Raw genomic sequence first — 22,765 nt, forward strand, 5'->3', positions numbered from 1 at the left:
ACTCATCTGTTTGAATGGCTGCCTGTTTTCTGATCGTGTATAACGTTTTGACCTGTGCCTTTTCATTCTCGGCTTTGTTCATTGGTTTGGGTGTGCTTCTTCTCCAGAGTATACATGACATGCTTTGACATCATTGTGTATTATTTTTAAACCTTTCCTCTCACAGGTTCCTTATTTCAGTTATTAATTCTGATTAGCTCCTTATCTCTAATCAGTTTATAACCACATCAATGATGTAACTCACCTTTTGACAGACAGACAGACAGACAGACAGACAGACAGACAGACAGGCTTGTTACATATCTCGGACGTTGACTGCTCCCTGAGTTTCCTGATAAAATTTGCCAATAGACAGTGGAAGTAGAGGTATTCATAGTAAAAGCAGTACTATCACAGTGTCGCAATACTCTGTCACAAGTAAAATTCATTTGCATTAAAAATTTTACTTGAGTAAAATTACAAAAGTATTCAAATAAAAATATACCTCAGAATTTTATATATTTGTATATGTACATATACATGTAGATATATGTATATAAAACTGAATGATAATTATTGATGCATTCATGTGTAAGCTGGTGAGGGTGAGGTTTGTTTTAACAAATTTACTGAACTGCCAGGTTGGTTAATCTATAATAATACATCTTGTTACGTCATCCTCGTTCCATGCCCATCTCGCGCACATAGACGATCTTTGTCCTTTGCGACAGCGCGCGTGAGGGCGGGGTAAGGGGTAAGGGCAGCCGGGGGGGGCGGGGCGTGGGTACCGGGAGCGAGGTCACTGGTGATTGGCTGGCGGGCTGGACTGGCTGTAGAGATATATAACGTGTGTGTGCAGAGCTGAGCGGCAGCTGGAGGTTTGAGACGCACATGTACGGAAGAAGCCGATTAAAAGCGACGGTCGAAACTGCGAAATGAGAGACTGAGAGCCAGCAGAGGAAGACAAGATAAAGAAATTCTCCCCTGAAAGCTGGAAGAGCACCCGAGAGCCGCATCACTGGAAATATCTGTGAGTAACCTTCATCTTGAATCCGTTACGCGCATGCGGGAGCGTCTGCAGGTCGGAGGGTTCCGCTTGAGTCAGATGTGCGTTATTTCAGCTCGGTTTGCGCTGAGGTTGTGATTTAACGGTGCGCGGAGGGTGCTGGTCTCTGTCCTCAGCTCCCACCGCCGAGATGTGACTCAGAGGGTCCACCGGCGGGTGGGCGGGCTGCGTCTGCAGGCAGGCTTCCTCCACATCCAGTCTCACAGTGGGAGGACTGGGACCAGTGCTTCCTGCTCGCATCGAAAAGTATCAGTACTGCGGAGTGCTACTGATGCAGTTGTACTTCAGTAAAAGTATCAGTACTGCAGAGTGCTACTTATGCAGTTTGAGTGAAACTGCATAAGGAGCATTAGAATATACTACTCAGTACTCTTTAAAGTACTCATTGTGCAGAGTGGCTCATCTGAGAATAGTGTCTGTTATTACTGGATTATATGAACTGATGCATTATTGTGTTCATCACTTTAATGTTGCAGCTTCCTCTCTGCTTCATATCAGTGGGTCCAAACCTTTTTGCTTATGAATGAAACAGCGCCGACGATCCTCACCATCGTTTCTGGTGTTGGTGTGGACACCAGCTGTGAGCAGTTGAGTGTAATTTTCCTCCTCAGATCCTTTTACTTGAAGGTATTTGTACAGGCCTGAGGATGTAAAAGTACTCAGTGTTCCACAGGAGGTAAAGTCAGAAAAATAAGATATATTTTCAAGTGAGAAAACCTTCACCTAAAGAGCTAAATCTCAAAAATGTTTATGTGCTTGTATATTTAATGCTCTGGTGTTACCTTTGTTAGACAGTTTGTATCACCACACACCACTTTATTAGGTTTACAAGGAACGATTTTGCCTCTTCTCTGGACGTTTGGCTGCCTCCACAGTCGTTCAGCGGGCAGATCATTAAAATCTCATTAGCCGTCTGGCCGGTGCAGATGGCAGATGGGCCGGCCGGCCTCGCGTCAGTACAGGTGCCATATGGAGCACTGCTGAAGTGTCTGCAGGTGTTACAGGCAGAGACGTTACTTAACATGAATGATGGCTTAAATTAAAGAGGTGTCTCTGTATTAAAATAACATCACCGGCCGGGTGAGACCTTGGGCTTTGCTATATTTACAGCAGGGGAATATGACTCCTGTGTGAGTCACATGGATGACTCGGGCTGGATCCTCTCGAGGAATATAAGCCCCTTTTTCTGTTCAGAAAAGAAAACCAAAAATGTTTGAACTGAGTCTTCAGAACTACATTTTTCAGCAAATGATGACGTCAGGTCAGGCCAGCGGCCTCGTGGGGTGTTAGTTGCTTTTATCGCCATGATAATCCCAGAATATGGAGTAAACCGAAGAAAGTCTTTAAGTCTTGATTGAAACTCTTAATCTGCGTCGAGGTCTGAGGTGGTTTCTGTCTTCCGTATGCGGATTGCGTGATGAGTGTGACAAACTGATCGGCAGACTGATTTAAAGCATGATTTGTGTCATCGTTATCATCATCATCATCATCATCACAGGAAGTCAAAACATTCCAAGTGTTTGTGATTGTGTGCGATGATTGAGGCTCGACATAACAAAGTGCAGGCTGATTGCACACACACACGTATATGAGAGGTCATTAGGGGTCGGTGATGTAACCTAAAATTTATCTTAACTCTTTAGATCAATTTATTACATACATATATATTTTATTATCACAGTATTACAAAAATAAAAAGGACACTCAACTCAAAACAGCATTCTCCCTCTTTTCACCCTGTTAACATTGTCAGGAGTAGGATCAGGCATCTCAGGATTTATTCAGCAGAAACTGCAAAGTATATTACATAAGTACAACAGTCAGTATACAATGGAGCTTGTCTATCAAGTACATTTACACCCAGCAGCAACACACACACACACACACACACACACACACACACACACACTGATGCAGTACACAGCAGCTTTCCTGTAATAACAATAGCCGAGCTTGTGTTGCAGCATGAAGTGTGGCGCTAACGTTAGCTCCAACACTGCTCCAGCCTGTGGGTCTACAATAGATGCTACTAGCCACATTAGCACGGAACGTGCTAATGCCAAATTCAACAGACTAACCAGCAAAATAAAGAGTAAAGGAACATAAAAATGTCAAAACTTGCAGGTTTTGAGTTGAAGTCCATCCTTGAGCGTCAGTGTTGAAGCAAATCCTGCTTTGTATTGGCCCTCAAAGTATTTGGAAGTAAAATTGTTAGCGCGTACATATATAGCCTAAGTATAGACGTAGTCCAGTTGTTGTTGTGGGGACATTTCCATCAAGTTACGGTCCTTCCGCCTCGGATGGTGGGAGTAGATGATGACTTTTTGATGGCTTTTGCAGCCAACAACAGAGAAACTTGCTCGTATTGTCACCTTCCACATCTTTGTGTGGCCAGAATCAGTGTTACAGTGAGGAAAAGATTAGTTAGTGGATGTAACTCCAGTTCTATGAGTACGTGCATAGTGCTCAACCTGCATGTTACTGCAGCCACAGTAAAGCATATTATTTTTAATATGCTAAAACGTTTATGGCGGTAATGACTAGCTCTCAAAATGCATGCTGTGAGTGAACATGAAAGCAGTCGTGCATGCACACTAAAGGAAGAAGTGCTGAGTCATTGCTGTCAGAGGTGTGTTTTACTTAGTCAACCATGTGATGCACCTGTCAAACCAAGGTGTGTTGATGCAGCAAACAGAACCAGGTTAGGCAGCTAGATTGTCTCTAGATGTGGTGTTATCTGATTACACTGGGGAAATATTTAGAGCGTTTGTCAGCTACCGCAGTGTAAACACAACAGGAAACTCAAACAAACAAGTTACCTTACAGTAACTCCAGGAAGAAATGAAAGTTAAAAGCGGATTCAAAATGTAATAATATAACTTCAGTTTAATGCAGCATATGCAGTTAATGGAAGAAATCAGCCCTTTGCTTTCCAGAGATAGTGAGATTTAACCTTTCATCATGTATCTTGAGATAACGAAATAATTACCTCATGATCTCGAGATAACGGCAATAAAAATTAACTGCGAGCGTAGTTGTCTCTGCCTCTGTACTCGGCAGGAAATCCACAGCATGTATATAAATGATTTTTGGAGCAGATTTAGAGAAAATCATGAAGACATATTTGTGAAATTGTCAACATGAAAAGTTTTGTCGGGGGGAGGTGGAGAGAGGAGTTACTGGGAAGAGATGTCACTGGTAATTTGAGTGAACTGCTCCTTTAACCAGCATGGAAAAACCTGAGGGACAGATGAACTAAACACATGATAAACGCGGCTCCTCAATTTGCTTTGTTATGGATTTTCTCTAAAAAGCCTGATTCCTGCGCAATAAAGGTGCTATTTTTTCCTGCAGCCAGTCGACGCACCGTTTACAGTAAACATGGTTCTCAGCTCGCAGTATGTTTCCAGTGAGACTGAAGGAGAAAGACCAGACGCTCAGTGAACGTCAGAATGCTTTTCCACTTGGTTTGAGTATTTTTCATCCTGTTTTTGATTCCAAACACAGCTAAATGATCCTATTTTAAAAAGAGCAGAACACAATGGACTCCACTCACTGCCATCGCGGCGGCTCTGCGCTCTAAGTTGAGGGTTAGTCACCTTTTCTTGGCAGAAAAGCAGTTTTCTGCCAAAAAAATGAAGGAAAATCTATTATCCTGTCAAGTCAGTTCCACGAGGAAACTGTGCTAATAGGGCTGCACGTAGTCATGTACAGTGTGTGTGTGTGTGTGTGTGTGTGTCTCTGCTCCAGTAAACCCTCAGTACACATGGTGGTCTGGGCTCACTGCCAACCTCTGCGCTGTCCTTATGTAATCCCCTTTATCTCTCCCAACTTCTCCCTTTTTTCCTCACTCCTTCTGGTTCATTTGTTCCTTTTCTCCTCCTTTTCTCCTCCTGCTCCTCCTCTCTCTCTGCTCCTACTCCACTCTCTTTTTTTTTTTTTACTTTACGCCTGTGTAAGCATGACTCTGCAGATAGTTAAAAGCGGCCGACACCCGCCGCTGCCGCCCCTCTCTCTGCGAGTGTGTGTACGAGTGAGCTCACAGTTGACATCATGCTCTATATTATGTTACCTCCAACCCCTCCCGCCACCTCCCACAACTTGTTGCACTCGGCTGGGTTTGATGTAGAGGAGCAGAGACAGTTTGTTTCTCTGAAGGAAAAAGGTGAATGAGCCTCGAGTGGAAAGCGACGGCGTGCACTCGCACTAATGCTGCACAAGAAAACTTTGGACTTGCAGATTTAAGCCCTTCTCTTCTTGCTGGTCGAGTGTGGGACCTCAGCGCTTCTCGGGTATGAAGCACGTGGATATCAGAAAATCACTAACTGCTGTGTGCTGACAGTTGGTGTCAGATGTCTGGTCGGATATGTAATCATGTTTGCTTTAAATCAGATACTGTAGTTCCTCATTTCAGACGGGAGTTCTTTTAATATTTGAGAACTTATGAAAATGAAAATAAAAGCATTTTGTACTTGTATTTATATTATATATATTTATATTTGTATAGTTTCAGTGCTAAAACACTGGCATTTATTAGTACTTTTATCAAAAATATCAAACAACAGCCAAAGTTTTTGGATGGCAACTGCAAGAAGTTTGTAAAAATTGCTGATTGATTCAGGTAAATTCGGCGATGCCGCATTTTATAGAAAAGACAAAAGACGATCTGGCTCAAGGTAATGAGCGCGGCTCAGATTCAAGCTAATGTCTCGTCGTTGCAGGAGTCCAGTTTCTGTTTCTTTGCTGCAAATGTAACCTGAGATTTCAAGTAGCCGCTGGTGCTTTTTTAATACCTGCACACCTTTTTAAATGCGTGATATTTAACTTTAGAGAAGAGATGTTCCTGTTTGTGCACATGCACGTTGCAGTGAAATGTGCCTGACTGATGCCAGCAGGCCCTGGGGCTGTTAGCATGACACGACGTGTCCACGTCCAAACAAAGTTAGATTCTAAACTCAGAAAAAATGGATGCAATTTTTATTTTAAACATCAATTATTTTTATTTTACATTTTCAGAAGTAAGAAGAAATCTTTTAACAGTTGATCACAATGTCTGTAGTGATACATGACAGGTTATATGTATAGATACCCGCTATGAAGCAAAAAAAAGTAGCAACATCTTTTATATCTGTCGATTCTGGACAATAAGTCGTTAGTTCTTTTATCTTCCTCTTTCATCTGCCTGCGTAGAGTTCTTCACCCCTCCCTGAGGTCACGCACACACATGCACGCACACACACATGCTACGTATGTGGTTTTAAGTGTGTGTGCGACCGGCATATCTGGGTGTCTTTGTTTACTTGAGGTCATGTTGCTATGTTAAACTGTGAGGTCAGACGGGAAGTGTGTCTCTGTGTGTGTGTGTGTGTGTGTGTGTGTCTCTCAGTCAGAGGTCAATGGAAATGTACTGAATGACCATTGTGACTGCTGACTGGCAATGATTAACTCAGTCAACCTTACTCCACTTTCTCAGCCTTAGATAATGATTTGACAACATATAGTTCTAATAATATTGTATTATGTATAATATATTTGTTATATAATGTTGGTGTAATGAGAGAAATAATAATAATGATAATGTTTTTCTCTCCTTAGGCACGATGGATCTTCATGATAAAGAAATTGTCCCTGGAGAGATTTTGCCTGTGGTGATCATCGGTAAGAAACACACACACACAGACACACACACACACGCACACACACACACACACACACACACTCTCAGGTGTCAAATGCACACATGCATAATTGTACTTCATTTCATTTAGAGGAGGCAGTGGGAATCCTCCGAAGAGAAGCAGCTGGATTTGCTTTGTTTGATAGCTTTCATTGTGAAACAGCATCAGAAACCTTTTTTTCTACCTTCTCACAAGTACCTGAATGCACCATTAAACAACAGTTGTCCAAATAGTTCACACTCGCACCTTTATTACCAGATAACTGTGAAGCAAACTTGACAAACACAAAAGCAGACATGCAGTTTACTGTGAAGGATCAGTCATCTCAAGTGCGACTGGGTGCGAGAAAATAGTTGAAAGTTAAAAAATAATGTTTAATATTTCTTTCAAATTGCACCAAATGTCACAGTGATCTGCAAAATATGAGTTTTTTTTGTACAGCTGTGGAAAACTGTCAGATACAAGGATCATGGTTTCAGTCCAGGAAGTAAAACACAGTAGAACAGAAGCAGAAAGTGCCGGGATGAACATTAGCTCAGTGATTGCGACTGATTGTGCACAGGCTGAATGCTGCACAGCAGGAAGTGTTGACACAGCCACAGAAAGCAGTGGGGAAGCAGCGCACACAAGTATGTGGTAGAAAATGCTTCAAAGTGTTTGTCTGAACTTCAGGATGCTCTTTATTAAACCTGCGTGTTTACAGTGAAACTGTTAGTCAGGTAAGAAACTCAGCAGAGGAAAGAAGAAGCATTAAGACCCACCAAACATCGTCTCATGAATGATGAGACTTACACATTTTACACATTTTGTCACTGATTTAAATTCGCAGACACATTTCTGGGTATCTCTGTAAACCCGCAAGAAAAGGTTGAATATACTTATTAAAAAATAAAGTGCTTACTGTTTGCTGCAAAAGTTTTTACAGTTACAACATGAAGTTTTTTTTCTCTGTCTTAATGATGTCAACATGTGACCTCGTTCAGCTGCTTCTCTGAAAAGTGACAGTGTGATATGCTGTAGTCATTATGAGCCGGCGAATAAGAGATTTTACTGTTCTGCATTTGGCTTCTGTGTATGTGCTCTTGCTGAGTCATTGCATCAGTTAATATGAAGCAGTCAAACTTGCTGAGTCATTCTGCTGTCCCAATGAGTTCTACACTGTTTTACACTTTAGTTAATGTGCAAGGGATATGTGTGTGTGTGTGTGTGTGTGTGTGTGTGTGTGTGTGTGTGTGTGTGTATGTATGCATGTGTGTGTGTGTGTGTGTGTGTGTGTGTGTGTGTGTGTATATATATATATATATATACATATATATATATAGATAGATAGATAGATGGTCAGTGCAATTGGAAACCAATTGCTTACCTCCAATCCGACAGTCCACTGAAACTCATCTGTTTGTCTCTCTCTCTCTCTCTCTCTCTCTCTTTCTGTTTCCCAGGTAATGGCCCATCAGGGATCTGTCTGTCATACCTGTTGTCAGGTTACACCCCCTACCTGTCACCTGAGGCATCACACCCTAACCCCCTGCTGCACAGCAAGCTGAGAGAGCACCCTCACCTGTCGCTGCTAGAGCAGGTAACACACACACACAAACCTATGCAGTAGGTTATTTTTCTTAAAAAATAAAGTCATAGTGTATCAATTCAATGAAGAGCCATAAGTGTTCCTCACAGTGCCTCTTGGCCTCTCTCTGCAGGACCTAGAGTACCTGTGCGAGGGGTTGGAGGGACGATCGTCCAATCCCGTGGCCGTGCTCTTTGATTCGCTGCTGCTCCCTGACAGTGACTTTGGGTTGGACTACACATCTCCGTTGGAATGGCGGTACGAGCCGGAGCGTGCCATCCCTCACCTGGTGCTGGGGAAGGGTCCGCCTGGAGGAGCCTGGCATGTACGTGTATCTTTTTTTTATATTGGCTGTAAAATCATGCAAATATTACATTTGCCTTTCTTACAATTACCATTTGTTATGCTAAAACCCAGTTCACAACACGGCCTTTGTCCACGTACAGTACATGAAGGCAAATTTACTTAGAACACATTATGGTAATGCATGCAAACAGGCTTTGTTTGCCTTGTCTGCTGCATATTTGCACAGACAGACAATGCGATGTGCACATGACACAAGGCGAACATAACTGAAACTCAACATTTGACGCCCGAAACTTTACTCTTTCGCAGAATATGTTAAAAACATGATGAGCACAGCTGCATGATTTTAACAGTGTGTGCTGTTCTCAGGCTATGGAGGGCTCCATGCTAACTCTGAGCCTGGCCAACTGGATGGAGCTTCCTGGACTCAAACTGAAGGACTGGATGAGAGACAAACGCAGGTCTGTCCACAGTAAACAGTACACATGACTCGCATAACCACTCGTTACATGTGTGGGTCAATAAAACATGACATACTCTACATGGAGGACTTTTCATTCCCCTTCCCGTCAGCTGAACAAAATGTTAGCTAGCTGACGACCTGAGCAAAGCATTAGCTAGCTGACAATGTAATGTTTCAAGCTAGCTGACAACTTGATTTAACCTGATTTACATAAATTGACAATTTGTCACCATTATAATTGATTTTAGTTGGACCTCTAGTAAATATCTTGTAAAATGATTTGTTAGCCTTAGTGCCTTGATCATATATAAAAATAAAGTTTGTTGTGTTTTAAACAATCTTATACGTATATATTTTGTATTTAAAGGCATTTCATCTTTATTTTGTGACAGGAATGTGCGAAATGACCGTGCTACACCAGCAGAGATAGCCTCCTACTATCAACACTACGTTTCCCAGATGTCTCTGGAGCAGAACTTTGCATGTGGGACCACCGTCACCTCGGTAACCAGACAGCCCGGCAGCCAGGAAGGGGCGCCGTCCTGCTGGAGAGTGACGGGACTGCAGCGCAGAGATGGGGAAGTGCTGGGAGGTACGGTGGACGAAAACACTCCTGATGAGTGTAATGTCATGTTTTCTCAAAGTGAAAGAACGTGCCACATATTCACCTCCTGCTTCCTTCCTTCTACTAGATGGTTCTGTTCCAGAGGAGGTGCCTTTCTCCCTTTTGGCCCACAACGTGGTTCTAGCAACAGGGACCCACGATATCCCAGCTAGGCTTGGCGTGGAGGGCGAGTCCCTGCCCTTCATCTCCCACTCTTTCTGGGAGCTGGAGGCAGCCATCTCTCGCGGCGAGCTCGACCAGTCGTCAGACCCGGTGCTAGTTGTGGGGGCGGGGCTTACGGCGGCCGATGCGGTACTGGCTTCCCGCCATCTTAACACGCCTGTCTACCACGCCTTCAGACGCTCTGTCACCGACCCTGGCCTCATCTTCAACCAGCTGCCCAAAGTGCTCTACCCAGAGTACCACAAGGTGAGGAGAGTTTGATACCTGAATCTGCTGATAGCTCATCGTTTTCCAGCATTCAGGAACTTTATTAAAATGTTTCCAGACTAAAATAAATAACTTGTACACCAAGCTACATCTCATGGTTTCCTGTCCTTTGGCCTCCAGATTCACCAGATGATGACTCAGCAGCAGTACCAGCCGAGCCCTCCACCACAGGACCACGCTCAGAACCTCCATGACCGCTCCACCCCTTCTTCTCCTTCCCCCCTCACTCCATCCTCCTCCACTACCTCTTCATCTCCCTCCTCCTACTCGGGTTACCTGAGCTTCCCACGCCACAGGGTCGTGGCCTTCCGACCTGACCAGAAGTGCATTCTTGAGTCAGACTCTGGCCAGCGGATGGTGGTTCAGGTCTCCAAGGTGCTGGTTCTGATCGGCGCTCACCCCAACCTTTCCTTCCTGCATGACAATGGGCGTCCACTTGGCCTCAACCCCAAGGAGACAATCACATGCCGGAGGAACCCAATTGAGGTGGACCCTTTCACAAACCACGTGGTTGCGGCAGACGGGCCGGGCATGTACGCCATGGGGCCGTTGGTTGGCGAGAACTTCGTCAGGTTCCTCAAAGGAGGAGCGCTGGCTATTGCTAGTGACCTCGCCAAGAGACAGGGGGAGGGATGGGGAAAGGAAGAAGGGGCTTTAACCGCAGACAGATTAATGGACAGATGGGTGGACAGACATGTGACCACACAGACAGGAGCAGAGGTTTGCGTTCTGAATTCGTAGCAGATTTTGCAGGACTGGAAGGTTGAATGAACTGAAGCAAACTAATCAACTCTGATCAGATCCAAGCTGATGGATCCAGATCTACAACAGGAACTGCTGCAAACACAAGCCACAGCTCATGTTTTCCAGAAATCAGAGTAGCTGCTGGGTGTGAAACAGGCAACCAGTGGACTTGCGGGACTGGACTTGCACTGGTTTGGATGGGTATGATATCTTATTAGATCTACCGCAGATCTTTTTGGGCCAAAAAGCCTCCAGACCTGAGGGTTAGGGTTTGGCTAAAAGCAGCTTGAAAAATACCAACAATACCAAATCCTGCAGAAACACACGTCACGTCAGATCTAAGTTGGAGAGATGGATGGAGAATGAGAAAGAGATGCTGTGGATGGTGCATCTGGCTTATAAAGTATGAAGCTCGAAATATGCACGTTTACCAACTGGCAGCTGTTCTGGAAGCAGTTAACGCTGCCATGACTTCATGTGGGACAAACATTAATCAGTCCCTCTGGTGGTCAGATGATGCAGCGACGGCACTCTTTCAAAACATCCGGAAACATACTTTCCACATATTTGGCATTTCATTGCCAAATAATCTGTTGAGTATTTTCTCGATTAATCGATTAGTTGTTTGCCCTCAAATGTCTTGTTTTGTCCACAACTCAGAGATTTTCAGTTTACTCTCATAAAGGACTAAAGCAGAAGATTTTCATATTCAAAAACCTGGAACCAGAGGATTTTGACTCTTTTTTTATTAATCGGACTGATTAATCAAGTAGTTCTAATTATCGCAATGTTGGTAATTAACTTAATAGTTGGCAACTAATCAACTAATTGATTAATCGTTGACACATACATTGATATATCTGTGATAAGCTACAATCATTGCACTGGTTTGACCTTCATTTTACAGCTGGGAAGTATCAGGATTATGGTTAATACTGTACATCCACATTACTTTTAAATAACTGCCTAACAGGCTCGTCCAATCAAACGGCTCAGCTTCTGCCTCCCATTACTCACATCCCGCAGTGGAAGGCAGACGAGAGGAAGTGAAGAGAAAGAAAAGGACGAGAAGAAATCCTCACCGTTATCCTCGATCACTACAGTAACTTCCTGGTTAAAGTGTAGCCAATCAGCATCATGCATGACCAAATCGACACGCTGTGCCTCCTCTTCACACTGTTCGTACCACGGAGGTGATTAACATGTGTTTTACTGTTTTCTGCCTTCTGTTTAATTCTGCAGCACTACAGTCACTCTTTAAAAGTTCTGTTCTGCTTCTTTCTTTATATCATGTTCAGCAGATGTTAATTGTGGGTTTGCTGTTTTGTGACTCTACGGTGCTTTATTTTCCAATGTGAATAAGATTTTTAGTCATGCAAGAAGCAGCTGTACCTACGTGATATCTTTGTAAATCTTTGATGATTATGAAAAGCTTTTATACTTCACAAAACAACAGAGAAGCATATATTTTTTCTATAATTCCTCTCAGTGAAAACATTGATTTTTCGGCATCAGATTCACTGTGAACAATAATGTAATGTTGAATGACGAATGAGCGGCACTGGTTTTTAAGGCCCATTTGCGTTGGTGTGGCGTTACCAGTGGATGTAACTTCCACATGAATCCACCACTTCTGTAACTTTCATAATAAGACAATAAGACAGACAGTAAAATTCACTTCTGTGTTCTGTTTTAAAAGAAGTCACATAAGAGTAACAATGCGCTGTAAAGTGAACTCATGTTGATTACAGCTGTTTATGTTTTTTCAGTGTAATTTAGATTTGTAAACCATTGTTGGTTGTCGTCATGGAGGATTAAGCCACATTTGAGAAGCTGTAATTGCAAAGAAAGCAAGAAAGTAAGTGTAAAAAATGAAGCAAATGATGATCAAACTGGGATCCAATAAAGTTTTCGTCAGTTAATTGAGTACTTCCACGACAGGCAGCGCTGAGGTTTCATCAGTGGAAGAGTTCAAAATAAAATCTCCACATTAAAATGAACATCCTACAAACTTATTCCATGTGTCTTTATTTGAGGGTTAATACATTTTGGCCTTTATTTGGTTATTTTGAGTTCGACCGGGCGCCTCCTGCCTGGATACTGATACTGAACATTGAGCTTGAGGAGCCTGCAGTGCCTCAAGACGCATTATTCACAGCAAAATATTATGGTTTCAGTGCAGAAGAAGAACGCCTCGAATCTGAATGTCTCTTTTGTTACGCAGTAAAAGTCATGTCCAGCCTTTTGAGCACAGCTTGTTTATACATGTATTTGTCCTGTTTGGATGAATGGGGTGATTTTATGTATCAAATTAAGTTTCCATCTGTATCGAGGGTCAGATGTGTGTTTTCCATTTTCATTTGTCTGTGGGTTTCTATTAAAAGGCCATTTTTAAGCAAACACGTTTCATGGCGTTTTTCTCCCTCTTTGGGCTGCGTTTGTTGGATGTCGTGATAAAACTGAGAAAAATGACTATCGCTGCGAGTGGCTGTGACTGGGGTCAGCGACAACAAGTTATAGTTTTACATCTGAAGACACTGAAAAAAGTTTACACGTTCAACTTTATTTATACAACAAATCACAACAGAAGTTGTCTCAGGACACTTTCCATGGAGAGCTGCTACAGACTCTTTATACCTGCTGATTAATTATTCAGCACCGGTGAAGACTGATTGCTGCACAGCTAATTAATATTCACATGACAGGCAGGTGTCCCAGCGCACCTGAACCTGAACAGATGCACATAGAATGAATGAGTCAGTTACACTGGTGGGTGGAGGGAGAGGTGAGGAAGAAGGAGGGGTGGAGGGGTGGAGGGGTGGAGAGAGGGCTGAGGAAGAGGGAGATGGGTGGAGGGAGAAAGATGGGAGAAGGTGATGGAGACAGTGGGGAGGGTGGAAGGAGGGTGGAGGGAGCATGAAGGGAGGGTGGAGAGAGGGTGGAGAGGCGATGGGGGAGGAAAAGGGAGCTGCTGTAACTGGGCCTACGCCAAACAACCAGCAGCCTCCTCCTTTTCCTCACAGTCACTTTCACACGACTTCTTCCTCTGACACCGACTCAAAGAAGCCTTCTTCTCCTCCTTTTCCTTCTTCTTCTTCTTCTTCTTCTTCTCCTTTTCCTTCTTCTCCTCCTCATTTGCCTTCTTCTTCTCCTCCTTTTGCTTCTTCTTCTCATCCTCCTTGTCTGAAGAGAAGAGAAACCTGAAGCGACCCTTCTTCCTCTCCTCCTTCTTCAGGCCAAAGTCTTGCAGATCCTTCTCCTCCTCCTCCTCCTCCTCCATCTGATCGACTCTCGCCTGGCCATCTTGTTCTTCCGCCAGCTCCTCGCTGAGATTCTCCCGCTGATCGTTGCATTCGGTCTGCCACACTAAACATCATCGTCTTCTTCTTAACTAACTTGCTTCACTGTTGCAGAGACGTTAACTGGCGAGATCTTCAGTGGGAGTTTACTCAGATTGCTAAAGTACGGAAAAAGCCTGCTGGTGAAAATGTGTGTGAAGGTGTGTATGTGTGTGTTAGTATCTAGATCAGACAATGAAAGTTTCCCTCTGCTGCAGTTCAGTTTGACTCTGACTCTCTGGAGCTTCTGCTTCACTGACACGACTGTGACTGGACCGGGTAGTGAGCATGCTGTGTATTCACCTTTATAGAGCCCCAATCCCCATAATCCAGACCGCATGCCTGCGTCTCCCTTTCTGTCGACAGACTCTGCTGCCACACCCAGGACCCAGCCTGTACTGTCTCCAACCTCGACATCCCAGCTGTGAGTCCCTGAGTCAAAGCCCTCAGAGCCCAGGACAATGTGATAACAGTCAAACCTCTCTGGGTTTTCAGGAAGTTTCTGTCTCTCTCCGTGTCTCACACCGGTCAGATCTTCAGACAGGATGAGTTCTGGATGAGCAGAGTTTGGATCCAGAATCACAGGACTGTAGGAGACCATATCCTTCATCTTGTTCCAGATGTTGAAGGCCAGGTTGCCCAGGTGTTTGGCCACGTCTATCAGAGTTCCTGAGACCAGCTGTGGATCATCCAGCAGGGGGCGCTGCTGGACTCTTTCCACTGCAGCCTTGTAGTTCTGCAGGAATGAGACGTCTTCAGCTCTCAGCTCCTCCTCTGTGGCTCTGATTGTGTTTGAAAGAGCTGCTATGTCTCTGCTCAGAGCCTCAATCTTCTTCTCCATCATCTGAGTCTTCTGCTCCTCTTCCTCCCACAGAGCGCTGATCCTGGCCTCCTCTTCCTCTTGTAGAAATTGATGAAGCTTCTTAAACTGCTCCTTAATCTGCCTCTCTGTGTGACGGGTCTGGACTTTAATGTATTTTGCTGTTTGATCACAGTTTCCTTTAACTTGTTCAAAGAGCTTCAGCTTCTCCTGTAAGGGCTTCAGGGCTTTCTCTCGGTGATCCTGTGCAGCTTCATTGATGGGTCTGAATCTGTGGTTGTTGTGTATTTTTGAAACTCGACACACGACACACACTGGCTGCTGATGGTCCAGACAGAAGAGTTTGAGTTTCTCAGAGTGCAGACTGCAGAGAGCCTCAGACTGTGCTGAAGAGCTCTGGTGTCTCTTCAGTAAGAAGGCCTCACACAGGTTCTTCAACACCAAACTCACCGGTGGTTGAGTCTTCGATGATCGCCTTTTACAAACTGGACACTCCTGTTTTTGTTTCTCTCTCCACCAGCTCTGCACACAGTCCTTACAGAAGCTGTGGCTGCATGACAGGACGACAGGATCTCTGAAGACTTCGTGGCAGACAGGACAGGAGAGATCCTCCTCTGATCGGGAAGCCATTTTCTCTCTGAGTGACGCTGAAAAGAAACCAGGACGAAAGCACAAAAGTCATATGAAATGTGGCTCCCCTCGTTAGAGTTGTGATACTTAAAGTAAAACTCACATTCACAGCGGCAAGTTGAAGCTGCAGGTTTCTGTTCTCTTTCGACTGAAGTCCTTAGTCATTCTGAGTCTAATCTTGTGTTACTCTCCCTCTTTAAAACAACAAACACTTCCTGCTTTCGTGTCCAGTGGGTCTAGTGAGAGGTGGAGCTTTTTCTGTTTATCAGCATCGTTGCTTGGACACTGAAAACACAGTCAACAGTGTTGTGAAACTACTTCGCTCTGTTGCTGTCTTTATGACTTATTAAGCTACTAAAACTCTAAAAAATGTGCTTTAAACAACAGTTATTTGTTTATATTTATTCTTCTCTAAAAAGAGGATTTGAAACGTGTCTTTTAATTCTAAATCTTTTAATTAAAGTCTGTGGTCACAGTTTGCTCGTTGCGCCGATGGATTTAATATTGTGAGGTGTTCTTATTATTGTGTCCACCTTCTTAAGACGCTGCAGGGGGATAAATTGAAGTGGGAAGCAGAAGTTGATCAACTAAACCCTAACCCACAGGTCTACATGATGTTCTTGGTACGAACCAGGAAACAGAGTATTCTTCTGCTGAGAGGAGATAATCATAATAATAATTATGACCCTGAGACAAACGTCTCATAGAGGGAGGACATCTACAGGAGGGGACACTGGAATACTGATGTTTCAACCTGTCACTGAGACAAAAAAATAACCTTATAGAGAAGACTTCCTGGTTGTTCCTGGTGAGAACAACCACAGATTCAGACCCATCGATGAAGCTGCACAGGATCACAAAGAGCAGCTCAAGAAAGCCCTGAAGCCCTTACAGGATAAACTGAAGCTCTGAGCAGAAGAGTCAGATGATGAAGGAGAAGATCGAGGCTCTGAGCAGAGACATGGCAGCTCTTTCAGACACAATCAGAGCCGCAGAGGAGGAGCTGAGAGCTGAAGACGTCTCATTCCTGCAGAACTACACACAGCTGGTCTCAGGAGCTCTGATAGACGTGGCCAAACACCTGGGCAACCTGGCCTTCAACATCACTGATTCACAAGCATCATGATTCAAGTAGTAGGAGTGGAAGAGGTACTTATATTACTTAAGTAAAAGCAGCAATACTGTACAGTTTAAAAATACTAAGAATAAGTAAAATTCCTGAACTCAAAACTTTACTTAAATAAAGCATGAAAATATACTACAAGTAGCAAAGTAAAAGTACTCATCATGCAGAATGGCCCATCTCAGAACACTGTGGAGTATATCATTGCATTAATGTGTTCATTGCTTTAATGTTGCAGCTGGTAAAGGTGGAGCTCATTTTAAATACTTTATGTACTTCTGGACAGTATGAGAGATTAAGATCTCTGAAATGTAGTCAAGTAGAAGTATAAAGCAACAGAAAATGGAAATACTCAAGTGAAGTACTTGAACTTAAACTTGTTCTAAAGTGCAGCAATCGAGTAAAGTGGAGGAAGAATTACTGTCTTTTTATTTTTCAGACAGAACTGGATTTTGAAATTTTCTACAGTTGAAAGAAAGCAAGTATTTTTCTTCTATTTGATCATTAAAAGCGGTTGATAATAATCAGCTGAACTCTGCAGTTTGAGGCTGTTTTCTCCTTTAACTTTGACTTTAGCCCAGTCAATAATCACACTGTGGACAGACGTCCACATCACCATGCGCCTCCTCCTGGGAGATTTCTACAGCTTCAAAGGCGCTGTTACGGTGGAAGGTGGGCAGTAAGCTCCACCCCTTCAGTGATGTGCACCCATTGATGGCACCTGCACTCATTAGCGCAGCTGGGACTAATCAGCCGGGCTCCTCTATAAAAGGAGGCTTGTGGCTCTGCTTTAGTTGGCTGTGTGACGCCGGAGGGTTAACACCTTCAGTTGGCTCTCCTGGTTTTGTGTGTGGTGTTGTGAATGAGTGTGTGAATGTTCTTAAACTGTAGTGTTCTTTCATTTTCCAGAACTTCACTCCCTCCTTTTTAGTGACTCCCAATCGTTTGTTTTTAGGCTCATGTCTTTGGTTTTTCTATCACTTTGATAGAATTAGTGGGTGTTTGTGGATAAGGTATTCCCCATCACCTTTTAGACCCATTTTGTGTTGAGCACAGTTTGTTTTTTTGTTAGTTTCCCCTCCCCGCGACCGCAATTAAGTTTTGTTTTGAGAGTACTTAAAATGAGAAAATAATTAAATAATGTTTCTATTCATTGTTCCTCTTTGCTCAGATGAGTTCAAAATAAATCTTAAAACAGGAGGATGAGCATATGAAAAGCACACAGACCCCACAGAGATCAAGTCTTTTCTTAGTCAGTTCAGGCCTCTGGCCAGCAGGTGTCACTGTTGTCATAATAGAAACACAGCGCGAATCTCTGATCGGTTGTTCGGCCCTTGGTGTTTATTTCTCTGAAACTGCTGTGAGTTTAATCTGAATCTGACAAACTGACATCACAGACTGATGTGGCCTCTTTCACACGTGTGACAGTGAGGTTTGACTGTTAAAGCGTTTATAATATATCAAGCACTTATTAGATTGGATCCCGTCCCTGGTTAGGGGGATCAAACTGGGTTAACTGCATTATTGGTCCAAATTAAGCAGTTTCAATCTCTGCGAGTTGATTTGGAAGTAGATGGAGGGATAGGAGTTGCGTGGTTTCCTTCTTGTTCCTCCTACAGCCTCAGATGGATTTATCATTGCTAGACTCAATTAATCAATATGTAAATCAAATAAGACCTTGTCTATTGCAGATATTCACTGATGGTTTTCAGGGATTCCGCGTGGCATTTCTAATGCGATACGCACTGACGCGTTTTTTGTTTAAATAACGATAGAGGGCAGCATTACTGTTCGCAGCGCACAGCCTGCCGGAAATGTATTCGACGAAGAAGTCCACAGTCCTCCAAACCTCTCCGCTAGGCCTGCGCGTCAGAGGCCGTTGAGCTACAGCTGTTTGTGAGCTAATGTGCTAGCTAGCAGATACGCACGCAGTCAGTTGTTGAGATCGAAGTGGTGTTGATGGTTGCACTCAGCTGAGAATGAGCCCGAAACATGTCAGGTTTGTTTGTTTTTACATATTCGTTCAAAGACAGGGGCAGCTCTTAAAATACGCCAATTTGAGTCACTTTGATATCTAACGTTAGCTGCATTGTTTATAGTTAGGCCGGCGGAACAATGCATTCGCTAGCTAGCCTCCGGTAAGCTAGCAAGCCTCCGGTACGTGTAGTTCTTTGGTTTCCAGAGAAACACGTTAATACCAGACTCCGCTCCAAGCTGGCCGTTTACCGTGGACCTGCTTATAACTTACAAAACGTGCCGTAACGTTACATTTCGTCTTCGAATTGTTCACGTATTTTGTGTCAAGCCGACCTCCACCAACAAGCACAATAATTCAGGTCTACTTTTAGAACTGGCTCACGCTGCTTGATCACGTTACCGCCCACTGCGATGGGTTTTTGAAGGCGATTATACATGAGACCGTTTTAAATGTTAAAACTAGTTCACAACAAAACGAGTTTGTTGTACTTTAAGTATTTGTCTTGGGCTAAAACTATTTTGTGTGACGTCTCGTGATGCATTTGCGGCCACTTAAATTCCTGGCAGCATTAAATTGGTAGATTTTTAAATGGAGTTTGGTGGTGCCCTTCTCCGTGTGTTGGAGAATACGGTAGCGTTAAATAACTTGGCTTTTCCCCTGTCAGCTAGCATTAAGACCAGTGATCTTAACGCTAAGTGATTTAGCTAACCAGCTAGATGAAGAACTAACCCGAGAAACGTTGTTGAACAAGCTGTAACTTTAATTAGCTTACTGTTAACTACCCACCTTCGGTATACCTGACAGTTAACCCAGTTTGGATGCAACCTAACAAGCCTGTTTACCAGCTAGCCATCACTGACGCAGGACGGTTATTTGAACATGATTTTGCTGTGAAGTTGGTCAGACATGAGGCAGCCTGGGGGATGCTAGCAGCTGTCACTGACGGGACGTTAACTCCGCTTTTGTCCTTCAGCCAGCCGCATCCAGTTTTCTTGTTGAAACCGGCTGCTTTAACTTCAGCTCAGCGCAGATTTTGACTCCATCTGACTTTAACGTCTATTGTTTTGTTTCATTTGATTCAAAGTCAGCCAAAACAGTGTGGTCCGATACTTCATGCTAGCAGCCTCACATCCGTACAGGATTGTTGGTTTGCTGAACGTTTGCGTGAAGCTAATTAACGTTAGCTGAACGGCTAACTTCTGGGAATCGGGCCCTTACAAGGAAGTTACCCATGCAAATAGTTGGCAAAGTGTTTACTTTGGACGTGATTAATATGGGCTAGGACACTGTGTAATCATTTATCAGTGGCCTTCACTGAGCAGCTGCCATCCCAGTAATGTTGCATGTCTGAAATCTCTCACATTATCCTGACTGACCTGCATGTCAGGTGGATTATAACCTGTAATTTGATAGTCTATAAATATACCAGTTCTATATATATATATATAGCAGAGTCTATTTCTATCCACAGATGTGATGTCTGTGCTAAATCTGCAGTCATTGCTATTAAAGGAGTGGCACCAAGTATGATCTTAATGCAGAAGATGGGGTTTGAGTTGTTGCATAAGAAGCATCTTTAAATTCAAGCTTCTTGCTGTCTGTGATTCATATGAATACAGAGCTAGATGAAATCTACTGTCAAAGTAGCAACGGCAGCACAGATGTCCCTGAATGGCATGTTAAAAGTGTGTGTTGTAGGGTTGCAACTGACAGTTATTTCAATTATTAATTAATCTGTTGATTAGCCAATCAGCAGCTAAAACAATCCCTTATTCCAGCCTCTCAGGTGTGAAAATGTGCTGGTTGTCTTTGTCATTAGTGACAGTGAATTGAGTATATTTGTGATTTTCACTATTTTCTGGCAGGCCAAATGGTGCCAGTCTTAGTTTGGTTTTTGAAATCCTCAGATTTCCCCTGACCTGTCCTCTGCTGTTTCCAGGGATGACCTGACAACACTAACATCTGGCTTCTTCGACCTGTTCCTCCATCACCCCAGCTCTGCCGGATAGGACGACCCTCCCACAGCTTACCTGCCGAGGCTGGTTTTCCTCCACAGACCTTAAAACAGCCCAGGGCTAAATTGACCCACAGAGAGCTTCTGCCAACGTCCTTTCTAAAGATGTATTGCCTACAGTGGCTGCTTCCTGTGCTACTCATCCCCAAGCCGCTGAACCCGGCGCTGTGGTTCAACCACTCCATGTTCATGGGCTTCTACCTGCTCAGCTTCCTGCTGGAGAGGAAGCCCTGTACCATCTGTGCCTTGGTCTTCCTGGCTGCCCTCTTCCTCATCTGCTATAGTTGCTGGGGCAACTGCTTCCTCTACCACTGCCAGGATGCCGCACTGCCGGACGCTGCCCACGACCCGGCGATTGTCGGGACCTAGGAGAGAAAAGGGGTCGGGGAGGGGGGTCGGGTGGGTTGCGAAAGGCGGCGAGGCACTGCTGGGGATTACTGCCATGCTGTAAGAGTGGACGGACTACACTTTGGGGGAGGGAGGGCAGCGTAGAGGCGGTGTTGGGTGTTGAAGGACTGCTGGAGGGGAACACTGCGAATACAGAGAGCGGCAGGCCAAAGGCGGTAAGGAGGAGTGGAAGAGCCCGTTCTGGAGGATTGTGGAGGCTGTTTTGCTATGCTGTAAAGACAGACTTGAATTTCAGGTGGTAGGAGAACGGGGGGTGATGTCAGAGGAGATGTCATGTGTACTTTATATAACAGGAAGGGAAGAGGCATCCAAACTTGAAACACTAAAGCAAGGACATGTGTGAACTTGGTGTTAAAGGAATTTCAGTTTGAGCAACTTTTCATTCCAGCATTTGAATGAAAACTCGGCGTGACGTAGCCCCGAACGACCACTGCGTTTCAGTATTCTGGTTCCTTTCTCGCCCTCTGGCGTGTTTACTTCCAGCGTTGTTCAAGAAAAGCGTCACTTTGTCCACAAACCTGTAAGTTCATCCCGTTAGAAAGAAAGCGTTCTCCACCTCAAACTGCCAGACGTCACTGATCCCTCCTGAAAGCTGTTTCTCGAGCAGCTGTGTTTGCTTCTCAGTTTGTACCGTTTGCGGTCGTTGACTAACTTTACTGGGTGGGTGGTGTTTTTCCCCGTAGGAGCGACAGACCTTCCTCAGTCCAGCCTGATATAACTGTCGCCACTTTGGCTCTGCACATGTAACGCTACCCTCAACCAGGAGAGCGCACACACACTGGACAATCAGAAACTATGCTGTGAATAGTTCCTCCTCTGCCATAGCCACACAGACAGCTGAGAAACTGTCCTGTTATTACCCTCTGTGCTCTGCATCTGCCCCCTCCTCTGCCCCCTCCGCCACACTCACCATCTGAACTTTGTTTTTTCTTGTGCATGGGTTGCTGTTAATTTTTGTTTTCTCTCCAAGCATTAAGTTCACACACACATTTTAATGAATAAAAACAAAATGCTGAAAGTTTCCAAAGGGTAGAATAATCCGGATGTTTGCGTGTGTGTCGGGTGAATGAAAGAAAATCTGTGGTGTGCGATAGGTGTGTAGTTTTTGTGATGACATGCTGATAAAAACGTGGTGATACACAAGGTGACGTAAGCAGAGGTGGTCAGTATTTCCAGCAGTGATGCCGTAAGTGGTGCAGAGTGCTGGTGGAGGATCAGTTTTTTAGGCGATAACTTTATTACTCATTCAAAGGGCGACGGCGTCTTTGAGTTTCCTTGTGTATCGCTGCTCTCAGTGTTCTGTTTAGCTGTCGGACGCAGGCCGAGGCGTTCACACTGTGTACCTGCTGCCATCTGTTTGGCCTCCTGTCGCAGTGCTGAACATGCTCACTGCTACATTACTGCTTTGGTTTTAATTTAAATAAAGTTTTTCCTCTCATCGTGTTAAACTGTGTATTATATCAAGCATAAAAAAAGTCTTTTGGAAACTAATTTTGACTTTTGAGTGACTGTTTTTCTTGGATTTCTAAATTATTTTTTGGGATCTTAAGTACGAAAAAGTCAGCAGAAACTGTATAAATTTGGAAAGCGAGGTGTC

General features: G+C 44.0%; 3 protein-coding genes across 3 annotated transcripts; 2 read left to right on the top strand and 1 right to left on the bottom strand.

Annotated features, from left to right (window-relative positions):
* Positions 1-786: 786 nt before the first annotated feature.
* On the top strand, positions 787-13,254 carry osgn1 (oxidative stress induced growth inhibitor 1). The gene is made up of 8 exons (XM_076744578.1): positions 787-1,009; positions 6,641-6,703; positions 8,166-8,302; positions 8,424-8,615; positions 8,966-9,057; positions 9,452-9,651; positions 9,752-10,092; positions 10,234-13,254. The coding sequence occupies exons 2-8, from the start codon at positions 6,646-6,648 to the stop codon at positions 10,852-10,854; spliced, it is 1,641 nt and encodes a 546-aa protein (XP_076600693.1). The 5' UTR covers positions 787-1,009; positions 6,641-6,645; the 3' UTR covers positions 10,855-13,254.
* Positions 13,255-13,525: 271 nt separating this feature from the next.
* LOC143330889 (E3 ubiquitin-protein ligase TRIM35-like) lies at positions 13,526-15,793 on the bottom strand. Its single transcript, XM_076747651.1, has 3 exons — positions 15,749-15,793; positions 14,281-15,662; positions 13,526-14,191 (listed from the first exon to the last, which is right to left on the bottom strand). The coding sequence occupies exons 2-3, from the start codon at positions 15,643-15,645 to the stop codon at positions 13,841-13,843; spliced, it is 1,716 nt and encodes a 571-aa protein (XP_076603766.1). The 5' UTR covers positions 15,646-15,662; positions 15,749-15,793; the 3' UTR covers positions 13,526-13,840.
* A 2,825-nt stretch (positions 15,794-18,618) lies between these two features.
* Positions 18,619-22,606, top strand: blcap (bladder cancer associated protein). The gene is made up of 2 exons (XM_076744614.1): positions 18,619-18,767; positions 20,686-22,606. The coding sequence occupies exon 2, from the start codon at positions 20,866-20,868 to the stop codon at positions 21,127-21,129; it is 264 nt and encodes an 87-aa protein (XP_076600729.1). The 5' UTR covers positions 18,619-18,767; positions 20,686-20,865; the 3' UTR covers positions 21,130-22,606.
* The last annotated feature ends 159 nt before the right edge of the window (positions 22,607-22,765 follow it).

Source organism: Chaetodon auriga, chromosome 2 (genome assembly GCF_051107435.1).
Source record: "Chaetodon auriga isolate fChaAug3 chromosome 2, fChaAug3.hap1, whole genome shotgun sequence".
Classification (NCBI taxonomy): domain Eukaryota; kingdom Metazoa; phylum Chordata; class Actinopteri; order Chaetodontiformes; family Chaetodontidae; genus Chaetodon; species Chaetodon auriga.

What these genes read in the sequence shown, in the direction of transcription:
- osgn1 (XM_076744578.1), top strand. Translation starts at nt 6,646, where the DNA reads ATGGATCTTCATGATAAAGAAATTGTCCCTGGAGAGATTTTGCCTGTG. An exon ending in TTTGCCTGTGGTGATCATCG is followed by an intron (nt 6,704 to 8,165) that starts GTAAGAAACACA and finishes TCTGTTTCCCAG; the next exon opens with GTAATGGCCCATCAGGGATC. An exon ending in TGGATGAGAGACAAACGCAG is followed by an intron (nt 9,058 to 9,451) that starts GTCTGTCCACAG and finishes ATTTTGTGACAG; the next exon opens with GAATGTGCGAAATGACCGTG.
- LOC143330889 (XM_076747651.1), bottom strand. Translation starts at nt 15,645, where the DNA reads ATGGCTTCCCGATCAGAGGAGGATCTCTCCTGTCCTGTCTGCCACGAA. An exon ending in TCCCACTGAAGATCTCGCCA is followed by an intron (nt 14,192 to 14,280) that starts GTTAACGTCTCT and finishes GATCAGCGGGAG; the next exon opens with AATCTCAGCGAGGAGCTGGC.
- blcap (XM_076744614.1), top strand. Translation starts at nt 20,866, where the DNA reads ATGTATTGCCTACAGTGGCTGCTTCCTGTGCTACTCATCCCCAAGCCG.